We start from the raw sequence: 17,568 nt of genomic DNA, 5'->3' as shown, positions 1-17,568 counted from the left end.
CTTCCCCCTCTGACCTCTCACCTGCACTCAAGATCTGTGAAGAGGACGTGAGCCACCTCTTCCAAAGGCAGAAGATCAGGAAGGCTCCTGGCCCCGACGGTGTGTCTCCATCCTGCCTGAAAATCTGTGCGGACCAGCTGGCCCCCATCTTCACCCAGATCTTCAACAAATCACTGGAGCTGTGTGAAGTTCCCTCCTGCTTCAAACGCTCCACAGTCATCCTGGTCCCAAAAAAACCCTCCATCTCTGGACTAAATGACTACAGGCCCGTCGCCCTGACATCTGTAGTCATGGAGTCCTTTGAAAGACTGGTGTTGGCCCACCTGAAGGACATTAGAGGCCCCCTGCTGGACCCCCTGCAGTTTGCCTACAGGGCTAACAGGTCAGTGGATGATGAACTTGGGTCTGCATCACATCCTGCAACACCTCGACTCTCCAGGGACATATGCAAAGATCCTGTTCGTGGACTTCAGCTCGGCGTTCAACACCATCATCCTGGACATCCTCAGCACCAAACTCACCCAGCTCACTGTGCCAGCCTCCACCTGTCAGTGGATCACAGAATTCCTGACTGACAGGAGTTAGCAGGTCAGGCTGGGGAACATCACATCAAGCACCCGGACTATCAGCACTGGCGCCCCCTAGGGGTGTGTGCTCTCCCCACTGCTCTTCTCCCTCTACACCAACGACTGCACCTCAGGAGACCCATCTGTCAAACTCCTGAAGTTCGCTGACGACAGAACGGTCATCGGCCTCATCCGGGTCAGAACAACCTGGAGCTTAACACGCTCAAAACTGTGGAGATGATCATGGACTTCAGGAGGATCCCCCCCACTCTACCCCCCATCACCATACTCAACAGCCCTGTGTCTGCTGTGGAATCCTTCAGATTTCTGGGTTCCACTATATCCCAGGACCTGAAGTGGGACTGACACCATCATCAAGAAGGCCCAACAGAGGATGTACTTCCTGCGTCAGCTCAGGAAGCTCAACCTGCCTAAGGAGCTGCTGATCCACTTCTAAACAGACATCATCCAGTCTGTCCTCTGCACCTCCATCACTGTCTGGTTTGGATCTGCCAGCAAAAAGGACAGGAGCAGACTACAACAGACAGTCAGGACTGCAGAAAAAATCGTTGGTGCCAACCTGCCCTCCATTCAGGACTTATACATTTCCAGAGTCAGGCAACGGGCAGGAAACATTACTGCAGATCCATCTCACCCTGGACACAACCTGTTCGAGCTCCTCCCCTCTGGTAGGCGCTACAGAGCACTGTACGCCAAAACCAACAGACTCAGGATCAGTTTCTTCCCACAAGCCATCACTCTGATGAACAGCTGATTTCTGACTCACGGTGTCAGGAACAATTCCTGTGCAATAACCCAGTAACTCTGCCTCTAATCAGCCACCTGTTTACTGGTTTCCACTTATTATTTATTTATTCACCATTCTCTATTTCAGTGCTGTTCATACTATGTCATATTGTATATACTGTATACCAATACACCTACCTCAGGTCATAAGGTCATAGGTCTTATTTATTTTTTCCAGCATCCTTTGCACTATGCTCCATCACACTGTGTACATGTACACATGTATGCATGTATGTGTATGTGTACCTGTATATCATATCCACCTTCAACATGTACATAATGAGAATAATAGTTTACTCTTGCATCCTTTGCACTCTGATCACTGCACTATTTGTCAATATGTTGATATTGTTTTGTTCATAGTGTGTATATTAGTGTATTTTGTGTCTGATTTTATTTTATTATTATTATATTATTATTTTATTATTGTATAAGTAAGCACATCGTGAGCAATGTACAATCCTGAGTCAAATTCCTCGTATGTGTACACATACCTGGCAATAAAACTGATTCTGATACGATAACCTCAACAGCAGTTCATAATGAGTTTGACTTGGTCAGCCATCATTTCATTCGAGTGGGTGTCACAATTCTCATTTTGGAGAGAAGCTCTTCACGCTTTCTTATTTTAGATTTCACGTTAAACTGTAAGCGTTATTTAACTCTGAGTGTAACTTAAAGGGGCTACACGTAGTTTTCAGCGGCCACTAGCGGTGCGGATGGTAGATTGCAACCAGGGGTGTGCTCGTACATGTAATCGAACTCATGAGCGAGCATAATCCGACACACACAGACAGCTTACTCAGGTAAACTCCCACTGCAGCATTACAGTAATATTTTTATCAGCTGGAGGATGAACTAATCCATGCTCGTTACATGATACCGGTACATTTACTGCATTTAGCCAATGTGCTACATTGTTAGCTGCTTTTCAGTAACTAACTTTACTATTTGTGTATTTTTCACCGGAGGCTCAGCAATGTCAGCACAGCTAAATGTATTTGATGATAACAAAACGGTTAGTGAGCTGGACTGAAGATTATAAATGAGATTGCTGTCAAATTTAACAGTTAGACCGCAGTAAGTAACATTACTGTAGTGAATGGGTTTTCCACTGAGGTGTTGTGCTGGGCACCTATGTTGCATTATTATATATTATGCGCAAGTTACAGTGACTGAGATGGTGCAGAAGCTATATACCTGAGTATCGGTAAAACGTCAATAAATCTAAATTGAATGTTATGATACAAACATCACTATAGGCTAGTATAAACAACTCGCTCCACATTTGCTTTTTAACGTTACATCATTTCTTACAGGCTAAAATCAACAATTTGACATAATACCTGCAAGCAATACAACTCTAGCTCTAGCCGGCGAGCTAATGTTTTCAAATTTGAGGCAACTAAAGCACAAAATGACAATATATTTCACATACTTTGCAGTAAGTTAGTTTACCTGTCCAACGGGATGAAAGCCCACTCTGCTGGTTTGGTTTTGTCGGGTTCAAAACAAAGCGGAGGTCTCTCTGTGACTCAAGCCTTTCTGATGTTGACTGTGTTTCGCCCGACACACATTTGATTATCGTTTGGTCTGAAGGGCTTCAGCACATTAAACTTAGTTGTTTTTTAATCCTTAAGTGAAATTTATGTTGGAGTCTGTGTTGTGCTGGGAGCCGGTTTTTTTATGATGTTAGTGGACTGCATTTCATTGGTTGCTGTTTTGACGATGTAGTCGGAGAGAGGCAACCCGACCCGATTCCTTCACATTAAAAGCAGAATAATGCCTTTTCCAAGCAACAGAGAAAACACACGTGAGCTTCATTTCTAAGTGAGGCTACAGCCAGTTGACAAAAAGGCAGTGAAAAAGTGATTTACTGATACTGTAATTTCATTGAAAAACTACATCAGCCACTTTTAAACTAAATTACACCTCTCACTGAATCAATAGCACATGAGTGTGCTCACGTGGAGAGGGCAGCTATAGCAAATTAGAGTCCAGCTGTTCAGATTCACACTTCTGTTTCTCTCTGCAACCTCAAAACCAACAAAACCAACGATTTCACAGCAGGTATTTTACAGCTGACGGGAAACACCAGCTGTGACATCACTTACATCAACATGTCGTACGTTTAAAATGCTGCTTTATGTGAGTTAGTGTGAATTTAACATCTAACAGCACAGAGCTACTGCCTGGTTAACAAGCAGCACAAAACAAAACATGCTAACTATTTACTTTCTGTTTTTTTCGGCAGGATGGAGCCAAAACCTGCAGCTTGAAGATCAGAAATTCAATAATTTACCAGATTAATTTCCCTGTGTCCAACCAAACCAACCTGATAGCTCAGTCACACAAAAATCAATACATATTAAATGGAATTTGCTCATGGAGACAGAATAAATTTTTACAGTGCTTTCCTGTGGAGTCCGACTTTGTGAATTCATGCAAGCGATCGTTTAAAGTTAAAAAGTCTTAACGGTGTCGACCTGTCATCATGTTGCTACTGAATTCCTGGTCGTGTTAATGAAATTTCAAATGATGTTTAGATTTCTTGATAAAGCTCTCATTCTAACCCTGCTTCTAACACACCATGTCTGAGGACTTCAGCTGCTGCCTGATAGATCCCACCCACTAACAGGTGCCATGATAACCAGATAATCAAAGTTATTGTGTTCAACTATTTGTGGTCAGAATGTTATGGCTGATTGGTGTATATTGCCTTGAATTAAATTACTAGTTAGCAACAAAGCTACGTAGCCTACTAACTGATGGCATGTCTTTCTATTGGCTGAAGTCATCACACAGTCTCCAGAAGCAAACAATATGACTCAGTGTTTGTTTCCCAAGAGGTTAATCATGCTCATTTAAAAAGCAGCAGGCACAGAAACACAGATTTCAACACATGATAATATGACAGCAACATTCAGAGCCATGCGCACCAGAAATCCCTTTTTCATATGAACCCAAGCAAACCACATCTCTCAGACTTCCTCTTAAATTATTCTCCCAAATATATAAACACTTCCCTCACTGTTCTGAATCACTAAACAAAGAAAATGTAAAATAAATTAATGAAAAGCGTGATTGGTGAATGCTACCACAGAAGAAGCAGTTCAAATGAATTTCTCCTTTTTAAAAAGGCACTAACCGTGGAAGGTTCGATTCCACATCCTCTTGGTGACGACTTTGCCCGGAGGCCGACCGCCGGACATCGACATGGTCTCATTCAGAGCGTGAGTGTAGAGCATCAACCCGTCGTAAAATCCTCCTGCTATGATGTTCATCTGGAAGAAGGAAAGCAGAACCAAATCACTTTCATGTTTTCCTTCTGTGTTTGCATGTGCATTTGTTATCTGGCCAGAAGTGATGCCCTTAGATGGCAAATAAAATTTATTAATTAAGCTAAGTGTATTAAATGGCATTTGGATTTATTCAGGATGCGAGATACTTAAGGTTTCTCTCAAACAACAGACATTTCAATGTCATCTTCCCCTCCCCCCCAAAGTAATATTGTTCACTGCTTCTTTTAGTCTAATTAGTGACCCTGATTGGATCTTTGTCCAGTCCCAGTTTGGGTTCAGGAGGCAGACACCATTGTCACATTTAGGAGCAGGCTTTTAAGACTTTCCTCTTTGATAGAGCCTATAGTTAGGGCTGGCTCAGGTGATGAAACATCCCTTAGTTATGTTGCTATAGGCCTAGACCTGGGATGGAAATTAACACCCGTCACAAGAAGATGGATTTTCCATTTGGCGGCCAAATGTTGGAAGGCTACCCGCCACATTGGCAGGTGAATATATTGGAAGTTTTTCCTTGCCTCTGTCGCCTAGTGCTTGCTCTTGGTGGGAACTGTTGGGCTTCTGTAAATATCATCACAGAGTACGGTCTAGACCTGCTCTTTTATGAAAAGCGCTGTGAGATAACTGTTGTTGTGATTTGGCGCTATATAAATAAAATTGAATTGAATTGAATTGAATATTCGCAATATAATTTCTATTTGACGGAAATTAGCAGCAGACCGGCGATCTTGTTGGTTTTGCGTCGCACTTAAATTGGTCCCCGATGTACCAAGGGATCTAAAATCATGTAACACAGGGAATAGGGGCGTTCATTGGTTGTTGTTTATGTTACTTGTGTTTGTCTTTTTGTAAGGGGTGGGCGTTTGGGGACAGGAGAGTGAAGCTGCGTTAATATGGAGATCAGCTCGGAAAGAATATCTGCATTTATGTCGCATTCGCTTATTCATACTGAAAAAAAGTTTGCAGCTTTATCCCGTGAGAAAAGCCCTTTATCTGGCAACCATGTGTGCTTTCACATAGCAGTCCGGCTTTACAGGAACCAGGGGCGTGCTGCAGCATGTCAGCTGTGGCTTTTACCCAGAGATCGTTCCATCTTTCTGTCTCGAACCTGTCACCAACTTCCCCTGTACAGAGGCGGAAAAATTGGGCTCCATACCTTTCATAAAGTGCAGCGAGCCAGCAGATTGCCGCAAAACCCCTGTGAAACAAGGCAGCGTGAAAGCTGCTAATGTTTGGAGCTAATTACAAAAGTTGTACTAGGAGTGTTTTTAGCTTTTAGCTGGGTAGTTGGCGGTCCAGTCAATGTCTGACACACTGCCAGATCTTCTAATGGTCCTGCAATCCTCCCCAGAGATCAAGGAGACTGATCCATAGACTGTATAAAAAATGTTGATCCCACAAAACCTGTGATGCTGTAGGACCAGGACTCTGTCAGAACCAGGAGGCCAGAAGAGGGGGATTGTAGAAAGTGAGCAGTCTGATGAGGGGGTTTAAGTTGAATGATAAAGCATGACAAGAGTGAGCAGTGATGAGATTTAAGTTGAATGATTAATAAGCATCTTGTAAGTTTAGAAAACCAGTTACTGTTATGTCTAAGTACATTTAGCAATAATATAATTTTGCTTCAAATTTCACTCTGGCCTCTTATTTCAGTTTGTATTTGACATAATACCTTATTATATCAATTAAAAGGAAGGAAACATATGTAGCCCTATATGTACACAAAAGGCAGTTTATTATTTTGGCTGGTAAAAAATATGTTCCCGTAGTATTTCTCAGCCCTCTCCTCCTATCACTTTCTGCAGGTGTTTCTGGCTCTGGAGTCTGGATCTGGGGCTGCGAGTCACCTGCTGCCTTCCTGTTCCTGCACAACATCCGGAAAGTGCAATGATTTAACTTTTGTTATGGAGTTGGGGCTATATAAATAAAATAAAACTGAATTGAGTGTAGCCTACTACAAACAACAGCGAGTGAAAGTGAGCAGATCATGTTGGAGTCGGAGCTGACTTTTACTGAAATTACTAAAACGCCGAAACAAGAGAAGGCGTCAGAGGAGATGGTATGTATGACCCATGAACCGGCAGAGGCAGAAAAAGAAGCACAAGCCAGAACAACATACAACATAAAAAGAAAAGTCACTTAGTACGTGCACACAGGACAAGAAATAAAACACCCATTAAAAGCCTTGTGATTGGAGCTGACATTCGATGCTACAAATGGGACTAGCTGGAAACCTTAAAGAGGTGGTATAATGCTTTTTAGCTTTTCCCCTCTCCTTTATTGAGTTAAATATCTTTTTAGTGCATGTGATAGGTTTGCAGTGATAAAGCCCAAAGGGAGTTCCCATCTCCCATCTGAGCCGGTCAGCATCTTCAGTCGGCCACTAAAAGAACTATTAAGCATTTTAAAAGCCATTACTGGACTTTCACTAGTCACCGGGACATAAAACGTGCATATATAGAATCAGAAGTAAAATCTGATAAAAACAATTAAACAGTTTAAGGACTTTCCCCCAAAAAAAGTTTTAAAAAGTTTTTCCCCACTGGTTATACTTCCACTATGGATGCGTGGTAGTAATGATGTATGCACGTTAGATCCAGTGGAACCACACGATTGGCTTAATAAGTTTCACGGCTTTCTAGCGGGAGGGGCGGGATATGTGCATACAACCGCCATCTTTGGCGTTACACTTTCCCTAAAGAATTATATTGGATTATTTAAGTGGCGCATCTCCTCTTAAAATGTCTGTCATAACATTGACCTTTAGCAACCTTGCAGCCCCAGCAGTGATTTTAACCTTATAATAACTTTAAATCAATATTTAAGAGCCCTAAGCCGTGGGTAAACAGTGTGAAGCCCTGCTTAATGATTAAAAACATAAATAAAAGGCTGGAAATTACACATTTCATGCAGGTTACATTTAATGAGGATGCTCCGGTGTGCAGGCTGAAATGGACTGAAGAAAGAAAAAGTACGACGAGATAATGCTTCTTTGTGAAAAAGGAAAAATATTCATGCAGTTTTCCAAAAAAGTACAAACTGATAAATGGCGACAGAACATCTGTAAGGGTGAGCAAAAACATCTGATGATCATTCAACATGCCGTGTCATCTGTAGTTTAGAAAATTACAAAACAGACATTACAAGCGTTATCTGTCAGCTGCTGGTTGTATTTTCTGCCATCTGCTAGTTTCCAAACGGTCCATGTTTCCTTTGAAATATCCTGTTTCTCCACAGGGATCACTCAAAGTGTCATCTTATTATGTGTGTGTGTGTGTGTGTATGTGTGTGTGTCTCTGTGACTGTTAACTACATTAGCGTCCCCTCAGCTCAGTCTGTCTGAACTGGCAGCTGCTGATTAGCTGCCAGACAACGTGCCTACTTAACACAGACTCGCACACATATGGTGCCTGATAAGGGCCAAACTAGAGGCCCGTATTACATTTGAGCAGATTACAGCATTAAGGAACGTGCAGGGTAACAAATATTCAGCAGCTGGTGGCTGATTGTTGTAAAGGAGCAGTCCAAAATAGACAGATCCAGGACATGCCAAGCCAAGCTGAGCACAAAGACTGGAAGCAGGGGGAAACAGCTAGCCCGCTTTGATTATTGTAATGCTTTACACTGTGTGTAGGTGTTAGCCAGATCTACCTATCTCTAACACAACTGACTCAAATGTCAAACGATTGGCTCAGAGAAACTGACAGAAACAAATTAGTAGGCGTTATATTATTGGATTTCAGTGCAGCTTTTGATATAATTGATCATAGTTTGTTATTAGAAAAGCTTAAATATTATGGATTTAATCAGACTGCAATATTTGGTTTTCTTTAATGAAGTTTTGCTGAGGAAAAAACTATAATATATATTAGAAGCTATACCGCTGCGGAGTTCCTCAAGGAAGCTGTCTAGGTCCATTGTTATTTGTTGTGTTTACAAATGTATAGGGCAAAGCAATTATGCTGATGATACATCAGTATATATGACGGAATCCACAATCGCTGAACTTGCAGGTGTCTTAAATAAGGAATTGCAGTCAGTAGTTGAATGGGTAACAAATAAACTGTTTTTTAATGTCTCAAAAACGGCGTTGTATTTGGATAAAATCATTGTCGTGCACCACCTAGAGGCAGCTCACCACACTTTGGGAATCGCCGTTCTAAGCTAAGCTAACCAGCTTATCATTGTAGCTTTCAGAATCGAGTGGAAATTCTTGTGTTACAGTTGCTCACTTTGCATCTCAAGGCATTAAAGGAATATACTGTAAATAATAATAGAAAGTTGGTAAATAGAAAATATCAAGAAAATATACAAATCTTAAAATATAAATAGGAATGTAGAAATATGTACAGTACTTTACAGTATGTAATGTACATACATATACAATACATACAATGTAATGTATGACAGAAGTTTAATTAATAAATAGTGCTAATAGTAATGCCGTTAGTAGTAGAGTATTGATAGTGTTGAGGTGGAATGGATTAAAATCCTCTCTGTGGTGCATTTAAGAGGGGTGAGTCTGTCACTGAAAGTGCTCCTGTGTTTGACCAGACAATCACGGAGTGGGTGGGAGACATTGTCAAAGATGACATGTAGCTTAGACAGCATCCTCCTCGCTAACACCACAAAGAGTCCAGCTCCACCCCGACAATGTCACTGAGCTTGCAGATCAGTTTGTTGAATCTGTTAGTATCCACTACCCTCAACCTGCTGCCCCAGCATGCAACAGCAAGCAGGATAGAACTGGGTACCACAGACTCCAAACATCCGCATAGTGGCATTTATCTACTCATTTAATTTACTGCCAGAAAGTGAATAACCTTATTTCCAAAAGTATCTATTTGTCCATTAAATGCACTGTGTACACTGCAATAAGAGTCACACAATCAGTGAAAGTAACAACAACCTAAACAGTGTTTTAATCTAACGATTATATCCATCAACTTATTTTCATGAAACTTTATCAAAACATCCCAGCATCACTTCAGAAAAACAACATGTACATTGCTCTGCAGTAGGGCAGGACAATAAAATAACAATAATTATCGCAACGTGCATTTTTTCTATATCAATATAATACATTTGCAATAAATATTCAATAAATTTGATTTTATTTACTTGAATCATACACAAATTAGGACTTCAGTTTGAAAAAAGATTTTACTTTTTTTACTCATGCATATTTTATGCATAAAGATTTTATCACAATTGTTTTGAATGTTCTACTTTTATCTAGATTTGTGAAGTGATCCACTGTTTGGCATCAAGTGATGACCATAAAGAAGAGTTTAAACTACAAAGGAGCAGAAATCAGCCTTTAAAAGAAAGAAATAACAATTTGATATTTATTGTGATAATTATCGATGCTAACGAACTGCTGATTTCTGATTAACTGTTAAGCATTTCAAACAAAGCTAAAAGCTTAAAATTATATAACAGGTGAGTTGGCAAAAAGGTAAAAACTATTGAAGGAATCTTTGACATGTAATTAATATGTAAGAGTGATCTACTGGTAATTAATTTGAATTGTACATGCCAGAGATGCTCACAAGTCTTTGACCTAGAGTCAAAGTCAAGTCTCAAGTCTGTCATTGTCATAATGAATGTTGTATCACCTGCTGCGTTCAATCCAGGCTGCTTATAGAACTGCTTCGCTATAAGGGATTCTGTAACTGTTTCATTTATAGAGTACAACCATGTTGTGTGCAATGCAATCACTGACAGCTTATTAATTACTGTAAGTCAACACCAACTGCAGACTCTCAAACCCAGTGTAACGTTAACTAAATAAAACTGTAACGTTACATAATCAACAATAAACCTGTAACCGGTTTTTAACTTACAGAGCACAACCATGTAACCTAAAGCTTGATTTATACTCCTGCGTCAGGTAGCCATGCATTTATACTTGTGCGTCGGTGTCTCCGTCGTTCTGCAGTTACACCCCCAAACGCTACTCAGCAGTAGTGCTACAGCGTCCAATGTGTTCACTATTGCCCGCCGAACTTCCGGTTTAGCCATCCGCTAACGTGAATAGGGGTATTTTTTTTTCCATGTTATCGACCAAATGGATAACATTCCGATGGTGAAACGAGTCATTTTGCGTGGGTTGTGACACTCAATTATATTGATCCACCGTGTTACAGCCGCTGGTTTGGCCGCTACTTAAATTTACTTCAAAGCACGGGCACTTCCTGTCGGCTCTGAGGCATTGCGGGGCTACCCAGCCGACCAATCACAGTTCTTATGGTCCGCGTCGCCTCGACGTGTAGTTACATTTTTGCGGAGGTGCACATCAGGCGCAGAAGTATAAATCACACTTAAGACGTCTACAATAGGGCTGCAACTAATGACTATTTTGATAGTCGATTATTGAAGAATAATCGACTATTCGGATTATGAATAGCAAAATGACACAATGCCTCTCATTTAGCTATTAGCCTTTAAATTAAACTTGAGGTTGTTTTAGACATGTGCTAATTAACAGTCAGGACAATAAAATACATACTGCTTTTATAAATGCAAATTTTTTAATGAACGTTTCTGCTGCAGCAACAGAAAGTTCCACTGAAATCACGTCCTGATGAGCAGCTGATCTGCTGTTTAGTGACGGAGCAGCTTTCATGCCAGTACTGCAACACCCCAGGACAAACTGACACTGTATACAAAGAAAGGAACAACGTCATGCATTTCATTTGCAAATTTACAAGAGGGGATCAATAATAACGATTTTGTTGTAACTTGGACCGCGTTTCACAACAAATACAGTTTCCCCAAACTCAACAACTCACAAAACTCCGTGATTTTTTTTAAGGGAGTTTGGAGCGGATTAGCAGCCGCCTCATGCACAGACAAGAGAACTGTTCTCTCTTCTTTAGAAATTTGAAATTGTGGTGTTCGGTGTTCTCTAATCTTGCGCACTCAGCAGCAACATGTTCTCCAGCTGGGAACGTCGCCATGAGCGATGCATCGTTTATGACTCTAAAGTCAGGGCACGTCTGGAATGTGAAACCGATTTATCGGCCGGACGATATTATAGTTATTATATTATAGTTCACTACTTCTAAATATTCTCTTAACATTCTCTTAATTACATAACATTACAGCAGCTAACGTTAACACTGCCTGTTGCTAAATTAGCCACAAAGCTAATGCTGTGTTTATCAGTGGAGGAGCACTAACGTTGTAATGGACATTAAACTATAGTTTCTGGTGTATTCTAAATTTATCTGCGGTCCGCCTGTCTGCAGTTATAGTCGGCGTGTCTGAAATTATTAAACCAGAGCGGACATGTACTGTAAATAAACATGTGCTGAACAAGAAAATAACACGGCTTCCTGTAGCTCCTCTTTTTGTGACACTGTAGATGTGAAACGCTGTAGTCAGAGCCATAACAGCTCAGGTTGTGGTTATAACGTTAGTTGTGATGGTGCAGTGGATAAGACACATGCCTTTGGTGTGAGAGACATGATTCGAATCCACTGTTCGAAGACACTATTGTGTCCCTGAGCAAGACACTTAACCCCTAGTTGCTCCAGAGGCGTGCGACCTCTGACATGTATAGCAATTGTAAGTGGCTTTGGATAAAAGCGTCAGCTAAATGAATAAATGTAAATGAAATCTCAAAGTTGCAGCCCTTGTTGAAGACAGTCATGTAGTATTTGATGAGAAATGGTTTCACGTAGCCTTGGTTAGAATTAAAGAGTGCTGGTAAAGGGATGTACTAGATGTGAATATGCTACATTGAAATTATGGCAGATTATGTGTAAAGTGAAATACACATGCTTATTCTCTCTCATTCTCTGTTTACAGATGGCTAAAAAAGTACAGCAAGCTCATCAGACATTGTTAATAAACATTGTTCACGTGTCCCGCACCTTGAGTCCGAGTCAAGTCTGAAGTCTTTTGAGGACGAGTCTCAAGTCACTGTGTGTGTGACTTAAGTCGGACTCGAGTCCGAGTCTCTAACTTTCCATCTTCGCTGAATGATAGGACACTTGGGTCTAATCAGGTGAAGTCCTTATATGGACCCTCTTGGTCACATGTAGAGCTGGATTGATAACTTGATTAGTTGTCAACTATTAAATTAATCACCAACTATCAATTCATCGCTTAGAGTTCCTTTTTAAAGAAAAAAAAATCCAAATTCTGTGATTCCAGCTTCTCAAAGTTGAATATTTTCTGGTTTCTTTACTCCTCTGTGACAATAAACTGAATATATTTGGGTTGTGAACAAAAGAGGACATTTGAGGACCTCTCCGTGGGTAATTTTGTAGACCAAACAACTAATCGATTTAACCTTTTCCTTAACAACATTGCAAACATAAATCCAGTGTGTTAAGGTATTCACCACCGTGTCTTTTTCTAACACATTAAAATGTGCAAAGCCTCAACAGGGATCACAACGGAAAACAAATCGTCTCACCTCCTCTCTGAGGGGCAGTTATTGTTTTACACCATGTCATCGTCGTGCCAGATGATAATATCAGCAGCCGTTAGCACTGTGTTGTGCTGAGTTGATCTGGGATTTAAAGTGTGAGAACTGTCTCTTTTCTTTTCTGTCTTTTTCTCTGTGTGTGATTTTCAGCAGGATGAAGCGACAGGATAAGAATCAGCAGACTAAATATGCTTCTCTAAATTGAAGTGGTTCAGTCATCACAGCTGCTCTGACGATGCTAATTATACATTTACATAATCATTTTTTTTACCTAAACACTGTTCATATTTTCCATTGCTGCGACTGTCACGTTTATTAGATCTAATAACCTAATTTCCTTTATTTTTATTTGATCATATTTGTCTTTGTCCAGCAGCACTGAGGCCTGAGGACGGTGATGTTTGTCCGTCCAACAGTTTTTTTCCAGAGGATGAACCTGATCTTTCTTCTAGTTGTGTAATCACCTCCACTACTAACAAAACAAGAAAAAATAATTATTTCCAGATTACTAAATATTCCATATATTATATTATTCCATATATAATTTTACTAGAGTTACAGATACAGCAGTTTCCAAAAGCAGGTTCTGTTTTTATGAATTTTGTGGAAGGTATTGCTTTGATTTTAGCAAAATAATGTTTTTTTCATTCCATAGAACCTTAATATGTATTTTATATTCATGCTCACTGTGTCCAAATTAGTGATTTGTCGGTCTTGAATGAGTCGGCTCTTTTTAGTGAACGGTGGGAGTCTGAGAGCCAATTTTGTGCACATTCCCCCACCCATGGAAAAAAAAAAAAACATGACAATGAATAACTTTCACTTCCATTAATTAAAAATATACAGCGTGTGTATATATAATTTATAAACTATATACTATTTAATATTATTTAGTAGAGTGTTATTTTTATATTATTGACATCTCACACTTAAAATGAATATTTCACTCTATTGCAGATGAAAAATCTTACAGAATAACACAGTAACTCAGGCTGTGACCAACAGTGGCACTAAATGAAGAGCCATTTTCCCATCACTAGTCCATAATCACTAGCACACACAAACACTTCTCACCAGTGAGTCCTCTACGGTGTAGTTGAACATTTCCAAGGCGTCCGTCTTCAGATTGCTGACAAACTCTCTGTACTCGTGGTTCTGAGGCTCTCGGTACGTCAGGATCTTCACACTCTGAAAACGGGAAGAGAAGGACTTTAAAGTAACACTTGCTTTCCTGATGAACACGGACCGATCAGCAGGTAAATGTTTTTCCACATGTTGTAACTATTAGATTTAAAGTACCAGTCAAAAGTTTGGACACACTTAGAGATGCCCCTGTTTTTGAATGATAAACATTTTGTTTGTTTCATTAAAATAACTGATAGTTAATTTTGTAAATGTCTTGTTGCTGCAAATGCAACACTTAGTGAGCACTTCTCCTTTGCGGAGATAATCCATCCACCTCACAGGTGTGGCGTATCAAGATGTAGATCAGACAGCATGGGGATTGCACAGGTGTGCCTTAGGCTGGTCACAATAAAAGGCCACTCCAAAATGCGCAGTTCCATCACACAGCACAATGCCACAGATGTCTCAGGTTTTGAGGGAGCATGCAATTGGCATGCTGACTGCAGTACATCCAACCAGCCTCACAACCGCAGACCACGTGTAACCACACCAGCTCAGGACCTTCACATTTTCTAGTGGCCTTTTATTGTGGCCAGCCTAAGGCACACCCGTGCAATCCCCATGCTGTCTGATCAGCATCTTGATATGCCACACCTGGGAGGTGGATGGATTATCTCTGCAAAGGAGAAGTGCTCACTTACACAGATTTCGACAGATTTATGAACAATATTTGAGAGAAATAGGCCTTTTGTGTACATAGAGAAAGTCTTAGATCTTTGAGTTCAGCTCATGACAAATGGGGGCAAAAACAAAAGTGCTGCATTTATAATTTGGTTCAGTGTATATCCTTCTATAGACTAGTTGAGTGTCTGGAGAATCAGCAGCTGTGGGTTCATTACAGGCCCAAAATGGCCAGAACTAGACAGAACTTTCTTCTGAAACTCGTCAGTCTGTTCTTGTTCTGAGAATTGAAGCTGCCAAGAAACTGAAGATCTCGTACAATACTGTGTGCTACTCCTTTCACAGAACAAACTGGCTCTAACCAGACCAGAAAGAGGAGTGGGAGGCTCTGGTGCACAACTGAGCAAGACGACAAACACATTAGAGGGTCTAGTTTGAGAATCTGATGCCTCACAGGTCATTAAATATTACCTGTAAAACAAACTCTGTGATGCTTCTGGCCTTCAGGGCAGAGAGGCAAAAAGTCATTTCTAAGACCAGCCAATAAAAAGAAAGGATCAGGGCTTCATCTTTTCTTTTAATGCCTTTTTCTTTGAAACTCTACCTAGAAAAAGGTTTTCTCCTGATCAATTTGCCTTTTAAAACGATTGGATTAGCAAACAGGCCATTAGAACACAGGGTTGGTCCTGATAATGGACCTCTATAGATATTCCATTACAAATCAGCAGTTTGCAGCAACAACATTATCAATATCTAAGCTGTATTTCTGACCAATCTGATGTTATTTTAATGCACTTTTCATTAAAAAAAGGACATTTAAAAGTGTCTTTTTAAATGGTACTGTACATAAGAAAACAGTACACATGTTGAGAAATTAAACAAATAAAGTTGGATGAGTGAAAATGTGTTTTCTGGTGAACTTTGATTGCATTTGGAAGAGAAACAGGAAGAGGAGGAGATGTTGCTTTGTGCCGTACAAACAAGTTCAGACGGCTGGCTTGTTTCCATCAGATATCATCATATGACATTACTGACCAGTGGAAAGTGCCCATGTGGTAATGGGACCCATGAAGAAGAGGTCATCTGCAGCGGTCAAGGTGAAACCTGGAGTTCAGTTTTGGTTTCCTACCAAACAGACTTAATATGGTGGATTCAACCTGATAGGCATTATAATTGGAAAAGGTCTTTTTAGATGACCACTGCTTCAGATTAGGCAATCTTAGAGGCTTGCCGTGACTTGTCTGAGAGACATGTCAGCACCGGTCAATCATAGCTTGGCAATTTTCACGACTTGCATGACATGCAGGAGATGAGGTGTCAGGGACGGACTGAGCTGCTCCACCCGACAGCAACGACGACAAAGGATTCTGTGTGTAATGCAGGTTTTCTGAATCAAAGCGAAAGAGACGCTCTGTGTTTATTTCTTCCCAGATCCACGTCATAGAACTGAAAGGTGAGAGAGGGCAAAACAATTCTGACACTATTCTTTTTGTTGGAAAGTCGCGGGGCGTCTCAGATGCCGCATCGGTTGTGCTCAAACATGAAAAACAGGATGTCGTGAGCGTCTGTCCTGCAAGACATTTGCTTGATTTGACATCTTTTAAGACTTTATTTATCAGTTTTCCTCACAACAATGCAGTTCACAATATCAACATCACAAACAGCAGTGTGTCAAAAACAGGCATTTTTATATTTATGAAAGTAAAATATAATAAAATGAAAATACAAAAAAAAAAAGATAAACCCAGACAGACATGCATCGCTGCAAGTACCAGGATGTGGTTAAATAATGAGTCACAATGACATTTTCTCTAAATCTTCACTAAACAGAGACCAGATATGCACACATTTATCGAATGAACCTCTCAAAGTGACACCTCTTCTATTCCTCGTTTTAAAGATGGGGGTTTATCTGACTTCCAGTTATAGCTATAGCTATTTCCTGCATATTAGTGATATTAAAGCCAAACAGTACTACCCCAAATACAACCGGCAGGGGGTTCGAGTAATAGTTGTGTTGCATATTCAACATCATTTTAATTCGGGTCAGGACACTGTACTGATATCAGCCACCATCTTTTTTTGATTATTCTTTCAATTAATCTCTTATTCAGGAGTGAAAAAAGCCATAAAGAATCCAAACTGATGGCAGACATTTAGCAGAGTCCAAAGTGACGACTTTAAACAGTCTGAACAGATTCATTTGATTCATTTTATATTATTTAATCTGCACCAACACATGTAAGATTTGGTTCAACTTCAGTGAACTGTTCCTTTTAAAGTAAATCAGAAACTTCTGATAACAAACCCCTCCGTCTTTCAGGTCACAGTCAGTTTTGATTTTAAATATTTACTGGAGGAATTTAAACAAGCAAATTTCTCTCTGGAAATAATCAATCACGCCATCTCCCTTTAGTTTCTAGGTGTCTTTATCTGAACTCAAACTGAGCGAATTCCTTTCCTGTGAGAAACCCGCCAAACGTTGCTTCACGCTGTCAACCTGTTGTCTCTCCAAACACACTCATGTTATTTGAGTGCGGCCCCATTGTTGTCTTTCGTCTTGGTGACCAGTGATCCACATCACAGCCGGGCTCGTCCTTCATCTTCTTTAATGTTTATTTACCAAGACAAGCGGTGCTCCCCCCCCCCC

General features: G+C 40.4%; 1 protein-coding gene across 5 annotated transcripts in view; it reads right to left on the bottom strand.

Annotated features, from left to right (window-relative positions):
* Nucleotides 1–17,568, bottom strand: part of LOC123968247 (atrial natriuretic peptide receptor 1-like) — a 169,179-nt gene that overhangs the window by 72,645 nt on the left and 78,966 nt on the right. For all 5 annotated transcript variants that reach the window (XM_046044866.1, XM_046044864.1, XM_046044862.1 and 2 more), the window contains 2 exons: nt 14,187–14,300; nt 4,522–4,657 (listed from right to left, as the gene is read on the bottom strand). In XM_046044866.1, the coding sequence (XP_045900822.1) occupies nt 4,522–4,657; nt 14,187–14,300 (250 nt within the window). The remainder of the gene's footprint in view (nt 1–4,521; nt 4,658–14,186; nt 14,301–17,568) is intronic.

This window comes from Micropterus dolomieu, linkage group LG03 (genome assembly GCF_021292245.1).
Source record: "Micropterus dolomieu isolate WLL.071019.BEF.003 ecotype Adirondacks linkage group LG03, ASM2129224v1, whole genome shotgun sequence".
NCBI lineage: Eukaryota > Metazoa > Chordata > Actinopteri > Centrarchiformes > Centrarchidae > Micropterus > Micropterus dolomieu.
The sequence above is the reverse complement of the archived record's forward strand: the minus strand, read 5'-3'. Positions and strand labels throughout refer to the sequence as shown.